The 18,535-nt window shown below is 29.8% G+C and overlaps 8 protein-coding genes and 1 pseudogene across 9 annotated transcripts, besides 3 other annotated features; 4 read left to right on the top strand and 5 right to left on the bottom strand.

Moving 5' to 3' along the window:
* Nucleotides 1-359: 359 nt before the first annotated feature.
* TVAGG3_0570450 (ubiquitinyl hydrolase protein) lies at nucleotides 360-1,451 on the top strand (the record flags this gene model as incomplete). The annotated part of the gene is made up of 1 exon (XM_001301735.1): nucleotides 489-1,400. One exon carries the CDS (start codon nucleotides 489-491, stop codon nucleotides 1,398-1,400), a length of 912 nt encoding a protein of 303 aa, XP_001301736.1.
* A 3,013-nt stretch (nucleotides 1,452-4,464) lies between these two features.
* TVAGG3_0570460 (retrograde transport, endosome to Golgi) lies at nucleotides 4,465-5,386 on the top strand (the record flags this gene model as incomplete). Its single annotated transcript, XM_001301736.2, has 1 exon — nucleotides 4,496-5,356. The coding sequence occupies one exon, from the start codon at nucleotides 4,496-4,498 to the stop codon at nucleotides 5,354-5,356; it is 861 nt and encodes a 286-aa protein (XP_001301737.1).
* Nucleotides 5,387-5,609: 223 nt separating this feature from the next.
* On the bottom strand, nucleotides 5,610-6,170 carry TVAGG3_0570470 (uncharacterized protein; the record flags this gene model as incomplete). The annotated part of the gene is made up of 1 exon (XM_001301737.2): nucleotides 5,748-6,152. One exon carries the CDS (start codon nucleotides 6,150-6,152, stop codon nucleotides 5,748-5,750), a length of 405 nt encoding a protein of 134 aa, XP_001301738.1.
* A 531-nt stretch (nucleotides 6,171-6,701) lies between these two features.
* On the bottom strand, nucleotides 6,702-7,488 carry TVAGG3_0570480 (uncharacterized protein; the record flags this gene model as incomplete). Its single annotated transcript, XM_001301738.1, has 1 exon — nucleotides 7,000-7,335. The coding sequence occupies one exon, from the start codon at nucleotides 7,333-7,335 to the stop codon at nucleotides 7,000-7,002; it is 336 nt and encodes a 111-aa protein (XP_001301739.1).
* Nucleotides 7,489-7,995: 507 nt separating this feature from the next.
* Nucleotides 7,996-8,873, top strand: TVAGG3_0570490 (uncharacterized protein; the record flags this gene model as incomplete). Its single annotated transcript, XM_051238769.1, has 1 exon — nucleotides 8,017-8,577. The coding sequence occupies one exon, from the start codon at nucleotides 8,017-8,019 to the stop codon at nucleotides 8,575-8,577; it is 561 nt and encodes a 186-aa protein (XP_051096593.1).
* A 183-nt stretch (nucleotides 8,874-9,056) lies between these two features.
* TVAGG3_0570500 (uncharacterized protein) lies at nucleotides 9,057-10,513 on the bottom strand (the record flags this gene model as incomplete). The annotated part of the gene is made up of 1 exon (XM_051238770.1): nucleotides 9,075-10,490. The coding sequence occupies one exon, from the start codon at nucleotides 10,488-10,490 to the stop codon at nucleotides 9,075-9,077; it is 1,416 nt and encodes a 471-aa protein (XP_051096594.1).
* Nucleotides 10,514-10,899: 386 nt separating this feature from the next.
* On the bottom strand, nucleotides 10,900-11,502 carry TVAGG3_0570510 (uncharacterized protein; the record flags this gene model as incomplete). Its single annotated transcript, XM_051238771.1, has 1 exon — nucleotides 11,060-11,359. One exon carries the CDS (start codon nucleotides 11,357-11,359, stop codon nucleotides 11,060-11,062), a length of 300 nt encoding a protein of 99 aa, XP_051096595.1.
* Nucleotides 11,503-11,779: 277 nt separating this feature from the next.
* Nucleotides 11,780-12,701: a mobile genetic element.
* Nucleotides 12,702-13,855: 1,154 nt separating this feature from the next.
* Nucleotides 13,856-13,892: a mobile genetic element.
* A 1,184-nt stretch (nucleotides 13,893-15,076) lies between these two features.
* Nucleotides 15,077-15,113: a mobile genetic element.
* A 589-nt stretch (nucleotides 15,114-15,702) lies between these two features.
* On the top strand, nucleotides 15,703-16,715 carry TVAGG3_0570550 (uncharacterized protein; the record flags this gene model as incomplete). The annotated part of the gene is made up of 1 exon (XM_001298763.1): nucleotides 15,722-16,282. The coding sequence occupies one exon, from the start codon at nucleotides 15,722-15,724 to the stop codon at nucleotides 16,280-16,282; it is 561 nt and encodes a 186-aa protein (XP_001298764.1).
* A 61-nt stretch (nucleotides 16,716-16,776) lies between these two features.
* TVAGG3_0570560 lies at nucleotides 16,777-18,215 on the bottom strand (annotated as a pseudogene). Its single transcript has one exon — nucleotides 16,780-18,132. A coding segment is annotated over exon 1 (1,353 nt).
* Between the last annotated feature and the right edge of the window lie 320 nt (nucleotides 18,216-18,535).

Below are 18,535 nucleotides of genomic sequence, written 5' to 3' on the forward strand. Positions count from 1 at the left end.
GAAATTGATGTTCAATATATATTTCAATTTTGGAACGCCAGATTGCCTTTCATACTTAATGTGGAAATTTCATCAAATTCCATTGATCGATTTTTCGGCACACACTCTAATTGCGTACATTTGTTGGTCTGATATGGCATTATCAATATGAGACATTCCATATTTAGTTTTTTCCTGTTCTTTGAAATTCAATTTTATAATCGGTCTCTGAAAACAAGTTATTTGAATGCAGCAAGAGCATGTATGTTAAAATTAGAATAGTTTTTTGAATAAACTAATGAAGGAAATTAAGTGTCAAAATTGAATATTTCACATTACAATATATCTTATCAAATTGAGAGGAAAATTGGTCGGCTGAAATTGGATCGAAAACATATTCTGATCAGTAAAACAACAATAAATAACAAAATGATGGTTATTCATTAGTTCTAAATTTCTGAATAATTTGACATTCTTTACTTGAACTTCCAATGAGCATTCATGAAAACATGGGTCCGGCTGTTCCACAGGAGTATACATTTATACGACTTGCAAATATGGGCAGTACATGTTACATAAACAGTGTCTTGCAAAGTTTATTCAACACAGATATGGTTGCTAACTTTTGTTGGCATTACAGCGATACAATTAAAAAGCATGGACTTGAAAAGTTAGTAGACAGAACTCCGCTTTATTTATTCAGCAAAATTTACATAGATTCGCAAAATGCACCCCAAAACGAGGTTTATTATACACCAGACTATTTTCTGAACGCATTATACGAATCGACTGATAAATTCAAATGGAATGAAATGGGAGATTCCCATGAACTCTTTTTGTATCTATTACAAAATTTTGATAATTCAATAAACGAGATCAATTCGAGGCTAGGCAATGAAAAGTTACCACTATTTTCCTCATTTTTCATGTGTGAAACGTCCTCAATTGCATCATATAACGGTACAATAACAGATGATTCGAAAGACATTGTACCAATCATCGGATTGAATGCCAAAACAATGAAAGACTCAATATACTACTGGGAAAATGGTATTGATATCCAGGATTTGAACGAAGGAATAGATATTAATCGTAAACTTACAAAATTCCCAGATGTTTTGGTTCTCATGCCAAGGGTATTCACTGGAGTGTCTAAATGTATGGATAAAATGAAGCCAGAATTTAAGATTACGATTTCCGGCCAAGAATACTCCCTCAAATCAATTATCGTTCATATCGGCAATGACCTTAATAGTGGGCATTATATTTGTGTCTTTGAAGTATCAGAAAGATGGGTTTACGGTGATGATGCAGAAATGAGACCATTAAACGATACAGAGTACCATACATTCTTCGAAACAGGATATTTGCCAGGTCAGGATACTGCTATATCGTATATCTTCTTCTACGAGCTTTTATAATATTCAATATATTATTTATTGTCATTTTAAACATTTTTATTCCTTCAAAAATTGTTTTTATCGATTGTTTTTAATCAATTTACTAAATTTTTCTTCATTCTTTATAACTTGATTCAAAATTATTGAATCTCAATCATTATATCTCAGATAATTTGTGTGATCATTTGACAATCAATATATATAATACTAATAAATGATTTTTTAAATGACTGAGAATAATTTTTTGAATATGGAGAAATTTTTTCAAATTATAGAACTATTTGAAATACAATAGAGAACAACACTGATATGGAAGTATAGGATATCAAAGAGCCTTTATAATGGTAATATTATGATGGACAAATGCTAAAATTTGACTCAGTTATAATCAAATTTTTGATCTCAGGGATATTGAAAAAGTAAAAATTTGAGGGTATCGAAATTCTCAAAAATTACAAATACAGAGTAAACAAAAAGTAATGAGGCATCCCCTAGTTTTTATGATAGTTTTTGATAAAGTGTCTCATTACTTTTTGGATACATTGGATATATGATAATATTTCCTATTTTCCCTTCATAGAGATTATCTAACTCCAATTGATTTTAACCAATATCTTGTTTCTCTATTTTGAGCTAATTTAAGTGCTGTTTTGCTTCATATTCTTTTCTTCTTTACTTCCTAAAAAAGAAACAAGATTTTTATCGAATTCAAGATGCATTATTAGGCTTTGCCTCTTTATTAGCTATAAAATGGATAAGATCTTTTACTGATTCAAGATAAAAACAGAACATTAAAAGAGAGACAGGAAACAAGGCATTTTCCCCTATTACGTTTTGGTATTTTTAATCTCAAATGATAAAGCAAAATGTCATTTTCTCATAAAATGGAACAAAGTTTGTTCGAAAAAGCCATTGGAAGATATAAATCATTCATCGAATTTACAATATTCTTTTTTTAATATAGACTTATTATTTGATTGGAAATAATGACGATTCTTTCTGATATATTGATCATATAAGAAGAGAGCAATGTCATTGCGGTTTTATTGAAAATTTTAATTTAAAAAAAAAACTATCTTCAATGTGGAACTACATCGCACTTAATAGAAATACTTTTTACGCACATGCTCTGGCAAATTCAAGGCCAGAATATCTGAGATCATTTGGCTTTTCAAAAGGAGGAGTTATGGAAATTAATTTTTCTGGAGATAGTATTTCTGGAATTTTGATGTATAATCCTAGCTATTATGATGTATTTAGACCAAAGCAGATCTGTAATAATAATTTCGTTTACTATTCGGATTATAAATTAATTAATTCAATAAATAATACATTCAGAATTGTTTATAACAAAGAGTTAACTGTCACTCCAGCGGTAATTAATTGCAACAATACAGATATTATAATTTCCTACAAATATACAAATCCGATTAATGTTGAAAATAATATACTTAGATTGCCAAAGTTCTTGCTCCCAATTATTATAATCAATGCAGTTTTTACAATATATTACTTTAAAATGGTAAAAAGTATGTTAATTAAAACATCTTCAGTAATTAAAGTTTTATCTCTGGTAGTTTTTTCTTATTTATGGTATAATCCATTGGCCATAAAAAGCAGTTGGGAATTTCTGGAATACATCTATCCAATTGGAAATACTCTTCATATATTCTTGTTGATAATTTCATTTTATTATTTGGATTTCAGAAATTTAAAGGATAATTTTTGGGCCATGGACATCCCTTATTTTAGCATTCAATTTGCTTTCTGTATTACAAGAAATCTTATTTTTTATTTTTCATTGACGGACACAAATCAATGGTGGTGTATGCTTATTGAAGAAGGAATTCTAATTCTCCAGGTATTTATTACTGTTGCAATCCAATCTTGCTCTCGTTTCATCCTAGTATTGCAGGCATTGTATATGCTAATAAATTTGGTAGTTTTTATATTTATCCCACCATATAGCTTTGTTTTTAGAATTGTATCATATGAAATTATGAATTTGATATGGCATTTTATTGTAATAATATTTGGTCACGACTTCCATGAATTGTTTGGTTATAAATTATTATATTCTATCGAATAAAATGTAATTACTTGGAATACTTATATAGTGTTAGATTAAATATATAAATTCAGTATTAGAATGTATATATGGTTGAATCTAATTCTTAGAAATGTGATGGAATTTCATTGAATATTATGAAAAGAAATGAAAAGTAAATTGTGGTGTAAATATAACACTCAAATGAGAATGATCTAATCATAGTCAAAATGGATGTTCGCAATTATAGATGATAGCAAAGAATAATACATCTGTTTCATTGAAAAAGAAATGATCAATATATCAATTGAGAGAATTAAAAAGCCATATATAGTATGAAAAAATAAGTTGTTGTATTTTTGATGAATGAATGCAATGAGGAGATTGAATTATATTATTGCGTGTATCATAATAATCTTGATTCATTTTGTACTCAATAAAACACATGAAATTACTAAATGGCTTTTCATTCAGTATTATATTTATCATTTCTTTAATTTTGGAATTCTTTCACTTGATTCAAATATCAATGAAAAAGCTAAATAAGGAAAAACTGTTCTTCATTATGCAGTAAATTGTAAAGAAACAGTTATACTAGTTTTAACATTGCCCAATATCAATGAAAATGATTAATTTGGGAAAAACTGCTCTTCATATTGTAGAATTTAATTTTGATATCATTAAATTAGATATAGCATAGGAAGTAGCCCAAAATTATTAAAAAACATTTTATGTTGAGAATAATCTCATTTAAACACAACAAAAATACGAAACTATTTGCATTGTGTTTAAATGAGATTGCAAATGAAAAAAAAATTGGTGATAATTCACTTTTCAGGCATCAACATTGGATATCCCGAATTGTTAATCAAAATGGTTTATTCAAATCAATTACTCTGTTCAAATTGATTTGTAGTGAAGATAAAATAGGTTTGAATGAATAACTTATGCAACAATGGGCCATTCCTTTAGATAATAACTCAAAATTGCTAATTTATGCAATCTAATTCGGATCATTTTTCTGATTTTTTTATTCAAAATGTAACAATCTGAAATCAAAAAAGTGACAATGAGTAAAGAATCTCCATTAGACTTTGATATAGATATTATTCCTCTGACGCCTCCACCAGAGTATGGAATATTTAACTGTGGAGATAGCTTTGATTTAAAAGTTAAAATTACGTCAAAAAACGGATCTTTTTCCCATAAAGGAATATTTTTCGAATTTTCAACAGATTTTATAGGTGAAAACGGAAAACCTGTTCACCTTGAACAACCTGTTAGTACGCAACTTGTTCCTTCCGGATCTTTTACAGGATCAATGGAATGTCAGTTACCACAGATTACAATTCCAAATAAAATTCAGACATATCATGGAAAGTTATTCGCTATTAAGCACATCCTCAAATTTGTTGCAAAGAAGTCATTTAGTTCGATTGAATATCAAGAAGAAATTAAAGCCTATAACTACACGCCATGCGTTACAAAATTACAACCCCTTTGCGTTAGAGTTGCTGTTACAGAAAATCTTAGAATCGATTTGATCATTAATCGTCGAAAATTCGAATTACGCGATGTAATCTTCGGAGCAGCCCATTTTCTTTTGGTTGCACTCAAGATTACTAAGTTTGAAATACAATTAATCGCTCAAGAAATATCAGAACGAGATGGAAAACCACAAAAATGCAAAAATGTTGTTCATTCATGGCAAGTAACGGATGGAGCTCCTGTTAAAGGTGAAATGATCCCATTTAGACTTTTCTTGTCTCCGTTAAACTTAAGCCCAAGCTGTGTAGACCAAGTAAATGGTTTTTCAGTTTCCCACTTCTTACATTTTATCATTTATACGACTGGAAGACAGAAATACTTCAAATCACTACAGATTAAGCTCGGAAAGTGGAATTCTATGCCATTCCAATTTTCTGAATAATTTTTTTGCGTTTTATTGTTTAGAATAAAAGGTTTATGTTTTAAAATCTTCAACTTTATTTTTTAGATGCTAATTTAATACTTTCATTATAGAACATTAACATGATTCTCGAGATATCTGATTGGTCAATCAGAAAACAAGAAATACATTATGAGGATGAAATCTACTATTTATATTAATCGATCTCTGTCATAAAAATTTTAAATTGGACAAATTTTCACTTTCATATCAGGAAATAAAAGAAAAGATTTTAGTTGCAGATATCTGCAAGATCTATTTAATAAAATTTGTAATTATTTATCCGAATCTCGATTGAAAGTAAAGGAATTATATTTATGACAATAATTTTCATCAAAGTTTTATTAAATTTGACAATATCTAAATAATATTCTTACTGGAATTGCTCCTTGACAGACTCTAAGTACTTGTTGGCAGCTGGAACCAATCTAGCTGTTGTTGCTGGGAGATCGAATGTAAAGAGAAGGACAATTGGCTTCTTTTCAGCTGAGCGTTGTGATTTGATGAGGCAGAAACCATTTGTCTTCTTTATATTTGGATCGGCGCGACCATATAAGAGTCCATCATAAAAACGATGAACATGATAATGGACACCGTCGTATGTTAAGCCGGCTTTGATTGTTTCATCAAAATCCTTGAATAAACCAAGCCATGTTGTTATTTCTTCTGGTTTAACTTCTGTTGTAGAAAGGAGGTTTGTTCCATCTTCTGTAAAGAGTACAAAGTTTTGCCAGTCTGGATTGCTCTGCTTAACAGTCTCAATTGTTGGGGCGCTCATTTGTGATTTAAAATTTATGAGGGAAAATCAATTTTCTATAGGTATTCAAAAATTTAGCGATCCAAAAATTATTAACTACACTCTTCATCAAAATGCACATATTTTTTGTAGCGAACATTTTTGGGAGTTTGGTCAAATGTTTTTATGAATCTCAAAGATATTTAGATATTTGTGTAAATCCACTCATAGCATGAGTTTTGGAACTCATGTTGTTTTAAAAATTTGTCATTTATGAATCAATGATTGATTGCCTAGCGTGATATTGCTACCATTCCTAATATTTCGATCTTATTCGAAGCAAATGTGTAAAATGGCGGCTAATTTGTTTGAGCAATTCGATGTGCAATAACATTGCCAATTCAGCGATCTTGTCAATCACCAATACTTCCTTTTATTTCGCACATATTAAACATGTGTACTCAAGTGAACATTTCTTTATATTAGAAAAGCGAAAATCTATTTATTTGGCTTATATTTCAACATTTTGAGTTAATCAAAAAAACCTTGAAATCAATTCATCTTAATACCTTCCTATATTGTAATTAAATGGATATTAGCACAAAGAGCCTGGAAGAATTAATAATAAATGAGATTTTAATAAAATTTTTTAACAGATCAATAGATTTTTAAATAAGATGTATTCAATGTTTGATGTCCTTAAAAATATATTATTTCCAATATATGAAATTACTAGAATAGATAAATAAATTAATATAACAAAACATTTTACAAAAAGAAACAATATAATATTAGTAAATGAATAGTACAAAACGAATTATATAATAATCTATAAGGTTAAAGGTCGAATTTGGTATGAAATTTGTATTTTTGGGAAATCGAGAAATAATCATTTCTTCTTGTTTTTATCTAATTTCATTCTACTCCTAGAGCGCCTCTGATTATTCTTCTGAACTTCTTGAAGCAATTCATCAATTCTTGCATCCTGTTTTGTAATAGAGGCAATTTTAAGCATTACATCATGTGTTTCTTGCTCTATGCGCTTCTTTTCATCTACTTCATGTTGATATTGTTCGACTAATTGTTTATATTGTTCAATAAGCTGTTGTCTGTTTTCGAATTTTGCTGCGTCAGAAAAAACTGAAAGATCTGATAAAGATGATATTGCGGAAAGATTTGATTTTTGTGGCTTAATTGATTTTCCTTGAGGAGAAGATTTGCTCATGTAAAGAAATGTCAAAAATTTTTTTCTGCAATTTCGAAACATTTTAGCATATAAGATTGAGCATCATTCATACTGCATCACATTGAATTCTATTACAATTCTCAATTTTTTTTTTCAAAATGAACTAGGGAAATTATCGAATTATGATTTCAAATATATCGGAATTGATCGCTTTTCATATCGTTGCAAGTCCGATCATGCCGATAGGCCATTCGAAAATTTTTCATAAAACCAGGTATCCTTGCAGTATTTATATTCACTGCATTTGAAACCGTCAATATTTTTCCTAAATAATTTGTTTTTGTGAAAATTAATTCGAAAATATAATCATATTTCTTTCTTTTGTATTTTAATATGTAACAGTTATAAAATGGATTAGATTTACAGATTTAAATATTTCCAAATTTTTTGTAAATCATGAATTTTGGATATTATTTTAACATTTTTGTAAATTATTTTTAACTTTTCGATTTTTTTTTGGAACTTTCCATTTCATCAGATAGATATAATTTCATTTCCATAATATTATCTAGCATGTTTCAAAATGAATTTCGACTCCATATGATAATTATGATAAAATTTTCTGAATTCTCTTTATACAGTCTTTATCTCTTAAGCGTTCTATTACTGGAGATCAATGTAATATAACTTGTTCTTATTGTTTCATTTCATTATTGAACAATGAATTACAATCCATTCAGACGAACGCCACCGCGACTCACACGGGAACAAATCATTGAGAACGAAATCAACAAGAAAAAAGAAGAATTACAAAGAACTAATTTTAGCTCCTCTCCATCCAATGATATCCAATTTATATCTTCGGAATCTAAGATACCAACTAAATCACCATCATTTGTTTCAGAAACACACAAACCTCGAACGAGACCATTATTTTCCGAAAAATATTCTTCTTCAAAAAATAATGATAGTTCCGAGGAAGAAATCATTATTAAAATCGAAAATACCAAAGACAAAAAGACCAGAAAAGCAAATTACGTGTACAACCAAATCGTTTATTGCCCTAGCTTAAAGCAACATATCGTTTATTGTGGAATCAATACGGAAGGTAAATGCGTTTGTACTGGATTCAATAAGGTTACAGCATATGAATTAGATATGGATCAAATACAGCCAAGTCCGGAAAAATTTATTCCAAAATTATACGATGATCTCAATCAGGCAATCAAAAATAGACCAGTTACTGAAAGTGAGTTCATTAAGTTATGCAAGGAAAAATAACTTTTTGAATTTCAATCATAAATTTTGTACAAATTTATTCATTTTCAACTACCAAGCAACAGAGGAATTGCACACTTAATTTACGTAATTTCATTACAATATTTAAGCTGTTCATATTATATCCATGAAATTGCTAATTAATGCAGGCTTCGCAAGCATTCTGATATCAAAAATCATGATTTACCATAGTTTTTATCTAATCCAAGTCTTACAAGTTTCTATTTCTTAAATAGAAAATGAATTGTTCACAATTTTGACTTGCGCAATGAAGGATAGTCCATACCAGTGATTTTTACACATATATATTTATATTTGTTGAATAAAAATTCATCAAAATTAAATTTTTATTTGATAAAATCAACAAACAAGTTTAGATTAATTGTAATCATGTTTAAGCTCCATGAGCGTACTTAATTTGTTAATGATTTCTGAGATTATTTTGAAATAATTTATGATAAAAAAATATTTAAATTTTAAAATAAATTAAACTCAAGTTTTTACTTTTTTGCTTTTTGCTTATTAAGTTTTTCTTGGTATTCTGCTCTCATTATACTAGCTCTGTGCATCAAACCTTTTCCAGCTGGAGTTTCGAGTCCTTTTACCTTTGCTTCTTTCTCATCTTCGACAACCTGAGCTGCTATCTTCTTATAGTAATCAATTACTGAAATCTTTTGAGATTTCAATTGATCTCCAATTAAATTACGTTTTTCTTGCAATTTCTTCTGCATTTCTTCTAATTTTGGAGTTGGTTCAACACCACAACCTATAAAAGCATCAGTAGTTAGCTTTCCAACTTCAATTAATTTATCAATTAATTTAAGTGACATCCACCTCTCTAATTCCCAATCATCGAGTAATTTGAAAGGTATATCACCGAATTTAGGTATCTTCGCACAGAGATGGTACACTTCTTCCTTTGACATTTCGGACATTTGCTTCAATCCCGATTTCTTCTTAGGAGCAGCCGCTGGAACCTGTACAGGTTTGACAGGCTTTTCTTGTTGGACATTCGGTTCTGGGAAATGTGAGAAGGAACTGCCTGGTTTTACTCTTAAATAATTTAATTTCAAAACTTTGAGGCATGGCTCGAGAATAGGGGTGTTAACCTTGAGAGAAATCTCAAGAGAAAACTGTTCGCCCTTAGGTGTGTGCTCTGTAGGGTCGAGCGGGTAAGTTTTCGTAACTTCTGTCAATTTCGAAACAATTCCAATAGGAACTTTGCAATGTCCGACAGGAACAACTGTAGTTTTGAATAATCCTTTATCGTGCATAACTAATTCGAATCCAATCTCTTTTCTTTCTGCAAGTCTTTGCATTAATTTCGGATTTGATCGTTTTAAGATATTCCAATCACAATGCCAGTCAACAGCACCAGCATCCAAAGGTTCTGATGTTTTTGGTGGAGTTTCTCTGGCAATGGAGTAAACATTGACTGTATAAGTTATTCCTTTCTTTTGAGGCGCTCCAATGTTGCTGACGCAGCAGCGAAGAGTTGTGATAGGGATATCCTCGTTCTTAACTGCTTGCATGACATCGAGATCGCCAGTTGTCAATTCAGGTGGAATTAATCTTTTTTCAATAGACTTTGCATAGATTGCGCATGAATTTTGAGATATTTCGAGAGCCTGCTTCATATTTTTAATTGAAGTATTGTCTTTTGTCTTTGTAATAATCGGAATATGATCTTTTAATGTTTGCAATCCTGTATTTATTTTTTCTAATGTGCCAAATGTCTTAATATCATTTGCTTCAGGAACTTTATCGATGCCTGTAGAAGCATATTGACATAATTTCTTAAATTTGGCAATATATTCCTCTGCTGCTTCGTTATCACCGGCAATACGTGCATTCATTGCTTTCTGAATGTAACGCATGCCACAATTATAAACATGATGAATTTGTTCTGCACTCATTTTCGATTAAAAAAATATGAAGAAAAATTCCGATGAAAAAATATTTGACATAAAAGTGACGACTTTCATTTCACTTATTTTATATCTTGATGTACGAGCTTAGCAATTGCATAGGCAAACAAGTTTCCAACTGAGAAAGTTCCTTCTCGCCAGCAAACTTTAATTTTTTTCTTGCTGATATTCATTTTGCTTCAGATGTTAATATTGGAGCTGGACATTTTCATCAAATGCTTTTGCTTCATAATAGTTTCTCATTATAAAGTTTGCGTCTGAAAGTACCAGACTCACAAGTTGAAATGCTCATTTTTTTTGCAAAAAAATCAGATAATCAAAAGAAAGTATTTCGGAATTAATCTGATAGTAGGTAATCACCTATGCGTAAGCGAAAAATGCTATATATTTAGTATAAAAACAATAATGATACATTATTTATTAATAAAACTGATATAACATACATGACTGAAGTAATTTATACACCACATGTAAAGCAAACGCTAAAGAATGGGTGTGGTCGATGACACTTTGGACAAGCAATAAATAATTTCTGATTTTTGTCTTCTAGTATATGGTTAATGCAATAATCTGATCCAGGCAATGCAACATTGATACAGTTTTGGCAATGACAAATCTTCTTTCCATCCTTTATTTGTTCGTGCATTTCTTGGCGCCATCTCTGTCGTAAAGTATATATAACCTTCGATTTTCTCTAAAGGCTCATCATTTATTATTCTTTTGAAGGCACCAGACATTGTTTCATTTTCGGCTCTCTGCTTTTCGCCCTTGACCTGGTTAATATAGTATTGCCGTAAATGTAAGTATCTGTCTTCGTTTGATTCAGGATATGAAACATCACCTGCAGCCTGGTACATTTATATATGAATTAAAATTTTTGAACTTCCCTTTAAGATCAATAGGATTTTTTGTATCTTGAGCATCACTTGGTGGGTCTTCTGTCGGAATATCAATTTCATTTCCTTCAAGAAAGTATCTAACAGATTGATTCATTATAAGTTTGTCAATTTTCTAACGCAAAATTTCAAATTTTGAGTTTTTACGAGTTTCTGTTTGTTATTAGTGGACAAATTTATGATAGATACATTAGACTCATAGTAGCAGAAAGATTGTATAATGTAAATATACCAATTCACAAAACTTTTTTGTGGGATAAATTTTCTTCCATGTAAAAATTGGAATTGGAAGCTTATCGACCATATTACATCTCAATGTGAAGTCATTTTTTTCAAAAGATAATCAAATAGCATCATATATTTCAATTTTTCGGATTTTTTAAAGGTAACTAAACTCCTTTCGCCGATCCGATTTGCCCCATATTTAAAATATAGCTTGCATATGTAGAAGAAAAGCTAATTTTGAAGTACGCCCGAAATCCACCAACAGGATTTCGAGCTACTAAAAAGGTACTTTTAAATGTGATTTTTTTTATAAAAAATTAAATTTATTTTAAGATCAGACTAAAAACTAATTTTATGGAAAATCTATATCGACAAATTTATTACTTATTGGGTATATAGATTTTTTGATTATGGCGATTATGTCTGATATGCTTCCAATAAGCCAAAACACATTTCATACTGATTTCTATAAAAGGTATCTTTATTATAGAAGTGTAAGCTATATCTGTTTGTTTTTTTATTATAACAAATTCAAAATTCTCTTATAAGGACTAGATGAAATCTGTATTATTAAATCATTAGCTAAATGAAGGTTCAAATAGAAAGTAAATATCAATTTATATGATACTGAAACCAAATAGTTCTTTTAATAAAAGATAACACGCTGAAAATTATTGAGTATTTGCAAATCTCAAAAATCTATTGGTGAATTTGGCTCAACTTTTAAAATTATAACATCCATATCAAATCATAAAAGCAGACAAAAATTAAAGCCAAACCTATCGGCCAATTTTTTTTGATATTTTGATTTTTGAGGTATACTTTTAAAAGTGGATTTAAAGCACTGATGAAAAAACATTAACTTCTGTCGTTATGATTATTGATTTAGACAATAATGATTTTAATCTTTGATTATCAAAACACTAAAGTCATCTTTTTAACATTTGCTTGGTAGCATTAACTCAAGTCTAAAGTACTATTTTATGTGGCACTCTTAGAATTTTTGTATTCATTGTACACGCTGAAATAGTACCATTAAAGTTATGGCGGACTTTCAAAAAATAGTTTGGTCACCTTTGATTTTTTTTTTGAATTACCTTTTTGATTTTATCACAACGCAACACAAGATATATACATGCATGATATTAGCTTGGCGTTTTGATTTGATTGTGCATAACAACATTCCATTTAAAATTCTTCCGAAACTTTATCTCGGGTTTAATATCAAAACGATTCTTTAGCAGTTAACAAATACAAAAATCTGAAAGAGATCAACATCGATTATGGTTGCCCTTATCGTCAGGCAGGTCACCCCATATCTCAATTTTAAAATTTTAAAATTGAAAATTGAATACTTTTGTAGCAAAAAGTTAATGCATTAAATATGGCACTGAGGAAAATTAACACAAAATCAAGTTGACAAAATAATTCTTTATACATATCACTTCACACTTCACGCTGCCATTCAAAATTTGTTAATATCCAGTTAAAAGTGACATCGCTTGATTTTAGACGATTTTGATTTGTCATACTATATTAATAACAATTTTATAATTTAAAAATCGAATGACAATATTTTTGAGAGATACATATCACTAAGGACACCTTGTTGTCACTATTCATTTTATTTTCAATGATCTCAGATGCGATGTTCTTCATCCCAGAGCAGTTTGATGATGTTAACTGGCAGCAAGCCATCGAGGGAGAGTGTCTGAACATCTCCCGCAAGAGTTCCAAGGCCCATGGCCCAGCATTGGAAAAGATTCCTTCTCCTTCTGCCGAGAAAACCTCAACTGGCTCCCATATCCACAAGTCAAGATGGTCCTCAGACGAGGACAGCAAGCTTGCTGAAGCTGTAAAGCTCTATGGTGCTTGCAACTGGGCCAAGATTTCCGAATTCGTAGGAACACGTTCAGGAAAGCAGTGTCGCGAGCGCTGGATCATCCACCATGATCCATCCTTCACTCGTGAAGAGTGGACTAAGGAAGAGGACCAAATTTTGTTGGACCTCCATGCACAATTGGGCAACAAGTGGTCATCAATCTCCCAATACCTTAAAGGAAGATCAACAACTAACATTAAGAATCGTTTCAAATTCTTGAGAAACCACAATCTTGTTCCTAAGCTCAACGATCCAAACAATCAAGTAAAAGCCGAGATAATCCAAACAATAGAAGACTCACAAGAACAAGATAAGTTAGCATCTAGTAATTGGGTACCAAGGGTCTACTGTAATAAACAGAAATTCATCAAAAGTGACAGCTCTCAATTTTTTGACATTTGTAAATTCTAAATTGAATGAGAAAAATGAAATAATACTAAGCATAATACAATATTCTAGATTTAATTATAATTAAGAAAAAGTTAGTTTTGAGAGTACTTTTCATAGGCATATAGAATGAAATCTTCTGAAAAATAATATCACATAAACTCATATTATTTTCTAATATATAACTATTTTATATAAAAATCAAATTCAATGATCTTAAAAGCGAAGGATAAACCTCAAAATTTACGAATATAATGAGTGGGAATATAATGCTTATCTATCATAAAACCATATGAAATATCAATTTTTGCTTTACGCCTAATTTTTGACGACAATTAGCAAAAAATGTTAAATGTTAACACTCAGTCCATTTGAATATGAAAAATAAAATTGACTTTGATTAAATGTTTTTATTTATCATGCAATTCTTCTTGCGACCAAAGATTTGAATAAAAGTTCAAAAAATAAGATAGCTTAAAAAATAATATACGGTAGTGTTTACTAATAGATGAATAGTATATAAATTCTATTAAAATGGATTTGATCCAAAAAAATATAAAACCAAAAATAATTGTTATAATTTAAATGAAGAAGTAATTTAAAACGATTTTATTTATGATCAAATTTTATATATTTTTTTGGATCAAATCCATTTTAATAGAATTTATATACTATTCATATATTAGTAAACACTACCGTATATTATTTTTTAAGCTATCTTATTTTTTGAAATTTTATTCAAATCTTTGGTCGCAAGAAGAATTGCATGATAAATAAAAACATTTAATCAAAGTCAATTTTATTTTTCATATTCAAATGGACTGAGTGTTAACATTTAACATTTTTTGCTAATTGTCGTCAAAAATTAGGCGTAAAGCAAAAATTGATATTTCATATGGTTTTATGATAGATAAGCATTATATTCCCACTCATTATATTCGTAAATTTTGAGGTTTATCCTTCGCTTTTAAGATCATTGAATTTTTTTTATATAAAATAGTTATATATTAGAAAATAATATGAGTTTATGTGATATTATTTTCAGAAGATTTCATTCTATATGCCTATGAAAAGTACTCTCAAAACTAACTTTTTCTTAATTATAATTAAATCTAGAATATTGTATTATGCTTAGTATTATTTCATTTTTCTCATTCAATTTAGAATTTACAAATGTCAAAAAATTGAGAGCTGTCACTTTTGATGAATTTCTGTTTATTACACATCACATTGAATTCTATTACAATTCTCAATTTTTTTTTTTCAAAATGAACTAGGGAAATTATCGAATTATGATTTCAAATATATCGGAATTGATCGCTTTTCATATCGTTGCAAGTCCGATCATGCCGATAGGCCATTCGAAAATTTTTCATAAAACCAGGTATTCTTGCAGTATTTATATTCACTGCATTTGAAACCGTCAATATTTTTCCTAAATAATTTGTTTTTGTGAAAATTAATTCGAAAATATAATCATATTTCTTTCTTATGTATTTTAATATGTAACAGTTATAAAATGGATTAGATTTACAGATTTAAATATTTCCATATTTTTTGTAAATCATGAATTTTGGATATTATTTTAACATTTTTGTAAATTATTTTTAACTTTTTGATTTTTTTTGGAACTTTCCATTTCATCAGATAGATATAATTTCATTTCCATAATATTATCTAGCATGTTTCAAAATGAATTTCGACTCCATATGATAATTATGATAAAATTTTCTGAATTCTCTTTATACAGTCTTTATCTCTTAAGCGTTCTATTACTGGAGATCAATGTAATATAACTTGTTCTTATTGTTTCATTTCATTATTGGACAATGAATTACGATCCATTCAGACGAACGCCACCGCGACTCACACGGGAACAAATCATTGAGAACGAAATCAACAAGAAAAAAGAAGAATTACAAAGAACTAATTTTAGCTCCTCTCCATCCAATGATATCCAATTTATATCTTCGGAATCTAAGACACCAACTAAATCACCATCATTTGTTTCAGAAACACACAAACCTCGAACGAGACCATTATTTTCCGAAAAATATTCTTCTTCAAAAAATAATGATAGTTCCGAGGAAGAAATCATTATTAAAATCGAAAATACCAAAGACAAAAAGACCAGAAAAGCAAATTACGTGTACAACCAAATCGTTTATTGCCCTAGCTTAAAGCAACATATCGTTTATTGTGGAATCAATACGGAAGGTAAATGCGTTTGTACTGGATTCAATAAGGTTACAGCATATGAATTAGATATGGATCAAATACAGCCAAGTCCGGAAAAATTTATTCCAAAATTATACGATGATCTCAATCAGGCAATCAAAAATAGACCAGTTACTGAAAGTGAGTTCATTAAGTTATGCAAGGAAAAATAACTTTTTGAATTTCAATCATAAATTTTGTACAAATTTATTCATTTTCAACTACCAAGCAACAGAGGAATTGCACACTTAATTTACGTAATTTCATTACAATATTTAAGCTGTTCATATTATATCTATGAAATTGCTAATTAATGCAGGCTTCGCAAGCATTCTGATATCAAAAATCATGATTTACCATAGTTTTTATCTAATCCAAGTCTTACAAGTTTCTATTTCTTAAATAGAAAATGAATTGTTCACAATTTTGACTTGCGCAATGAAGGATAGTCCATACCAGTGATTTTTACACATATATATTTATATTTGTTGAATAAAAATTCATCAAAATTAAATTTTTATTTGATAAAATCAACAAACAAGTTTAGATTAATTGTAATCATGTTTAAGCTCCATGAGCGTACTTAATTTGTTAATGATTTCTGAGATTATTTTGAAATAATTTATGATAAAAAAATATTTAAATTTTAAAATAAATTAAACTCAAGTTTTTACTTTTTTGCTTTTTGCTTATTAAGTTTTTCTTGGTATTCTGCTCTCATTATACTAGCTCTGTGCATCAAACCTTTTCCAGCTGGAGTTTCGAGTCCTTTTACCTTTGCTTCTTTCTCATCTTCGACAACCTGAGCTGCTATCTTCTTATAGTAATCAATTACTGAAATCTTTTGAGATTTCAATTGATCTCCAATTAAATTACGTTTTTCTTGCAATTTCTTCTGCATTTCTTCTAATTTTGGAGTTGGTTCAACACCACAACCTATAAAAGCATCAGTAGTTAGCTTTCCAACTTCAATTAATTTATCAATTAATTTAAGTGACATCCACCTCTCTAATTCCCAATCATCGAGTAATTTGAAAGGTATATCACCGAATTTAGGTATCTTCGCACAGAGATGGTACACTTCTTCCTTTGACATTTCGGACATTTGCTTCAATCCCGATTTCTTCTTAGGAGCAGCCGCTGGAACCTGTACAGGTTTGACAGGCTTTTCTTGTTGGACATTCGGTTCTGGGAAATGTGAGAAGGAACTGCCTGGTTTTACTCTTAAATAATTTAATTTCAAAACTTTGAGGCATGGCTCGAGAATAGGGGTGTTAACCTTGAGAGAAATCTCAAGAAAAACTGTTCGCCCTTAGGTGTGTGCTCTGTAGGGTCGAGCGGGTAAGTTTTCGTAACTTCTGTCAATTTCGAAACAATTCCAATAGGAACTTTGCAATGTCCGACAGGAACAACTGTAGTTTTGAATAATCCTTTATCGTGCATAACTAATTCGAATCCAATCTCTTTTCTTTCTGCAAGTCTTTGCATTAATTTCGGATTTGATCGTTTTAAGATATTCCAATCACAATGCCAGTCAACAGCACCAGCATCCAAAGGTTCTGATGTTTTGGTGGAGTTTCTCTGCAATGGAGTAAACATTGACTGTATAAGTTATTCCTTTCTTTTGAGGCGCTCCAATGTTGCTGACGCAGCAGCGAAGAGTTGTGATAGGGATATCCTCGTTCTTAACTGCTTGCATGACATCGAGATCGCCAGTTGTCAATTCAGGTGGAATTAATCTTTTTTCAATAGACTTTGCATAGATTGCGCATGAATTTTGAGATATTTCGAGAGCCTGCTTCATATTTTTAATTGAAGTATTGTCTTTTGTCTTTGTAATAATCGGAATATGATCTTTTAATGTTTGCAATCCTGTATTTATTTTTTCTAATGTGCCAAATGTCTTAATATCATTTGCTTCAGGAACTTTATCGATGCCTGTAGAAGCATATTGACATAATTTCTTAAATTTGGCAATATATTCCTCTGCTGCTTCGTTATCACCGGCAATACGTGCATTCATTGCTTTCTGAATGTAACGCATGCCACAATTATAAACATGATGAATTTGTTCTGCACTCATTTTCGATTAAAAAAATATGAAGAAAAATTCCGATGAAAAAATATTTGACATAAAAGTGACGACTTTCATTTCACTTATTTTATATCTTGATGTACGAGCTTAGCAATTGCATAGGCAAACAAGTTTCCAACTGAGAAAGTTCCTTCTCGCCAGCAAACTTTAATTTTTTTCTTGCTGATATTCATTTTGCTTCAGATGTTAATATTGGAGCTGGACATTTTCATCAAATGCTTTTGCTTCATAATAGTTTCTCATTATAAAGTTTGCGTCTGAAAGTACCAGACTCACAAGTTGAAATGCTCATTTTTTTTGCAAAAAAATCAGATAATCAAAAGAAAGTATT

The sequence above is a fragment of the Trichomonas vaginalis genome, chromosome II (assembly GCF_026262505.1).
Source record: "Trichomonas vaginalis G3 chromosome II, whole genome shotgun sequence".
Taxonomy (NCBI): Eukaryota; Parabasalia; order Trichomonadida; family Trichomonadidae; genus Trichomonas; species Trichomonas vaginalis.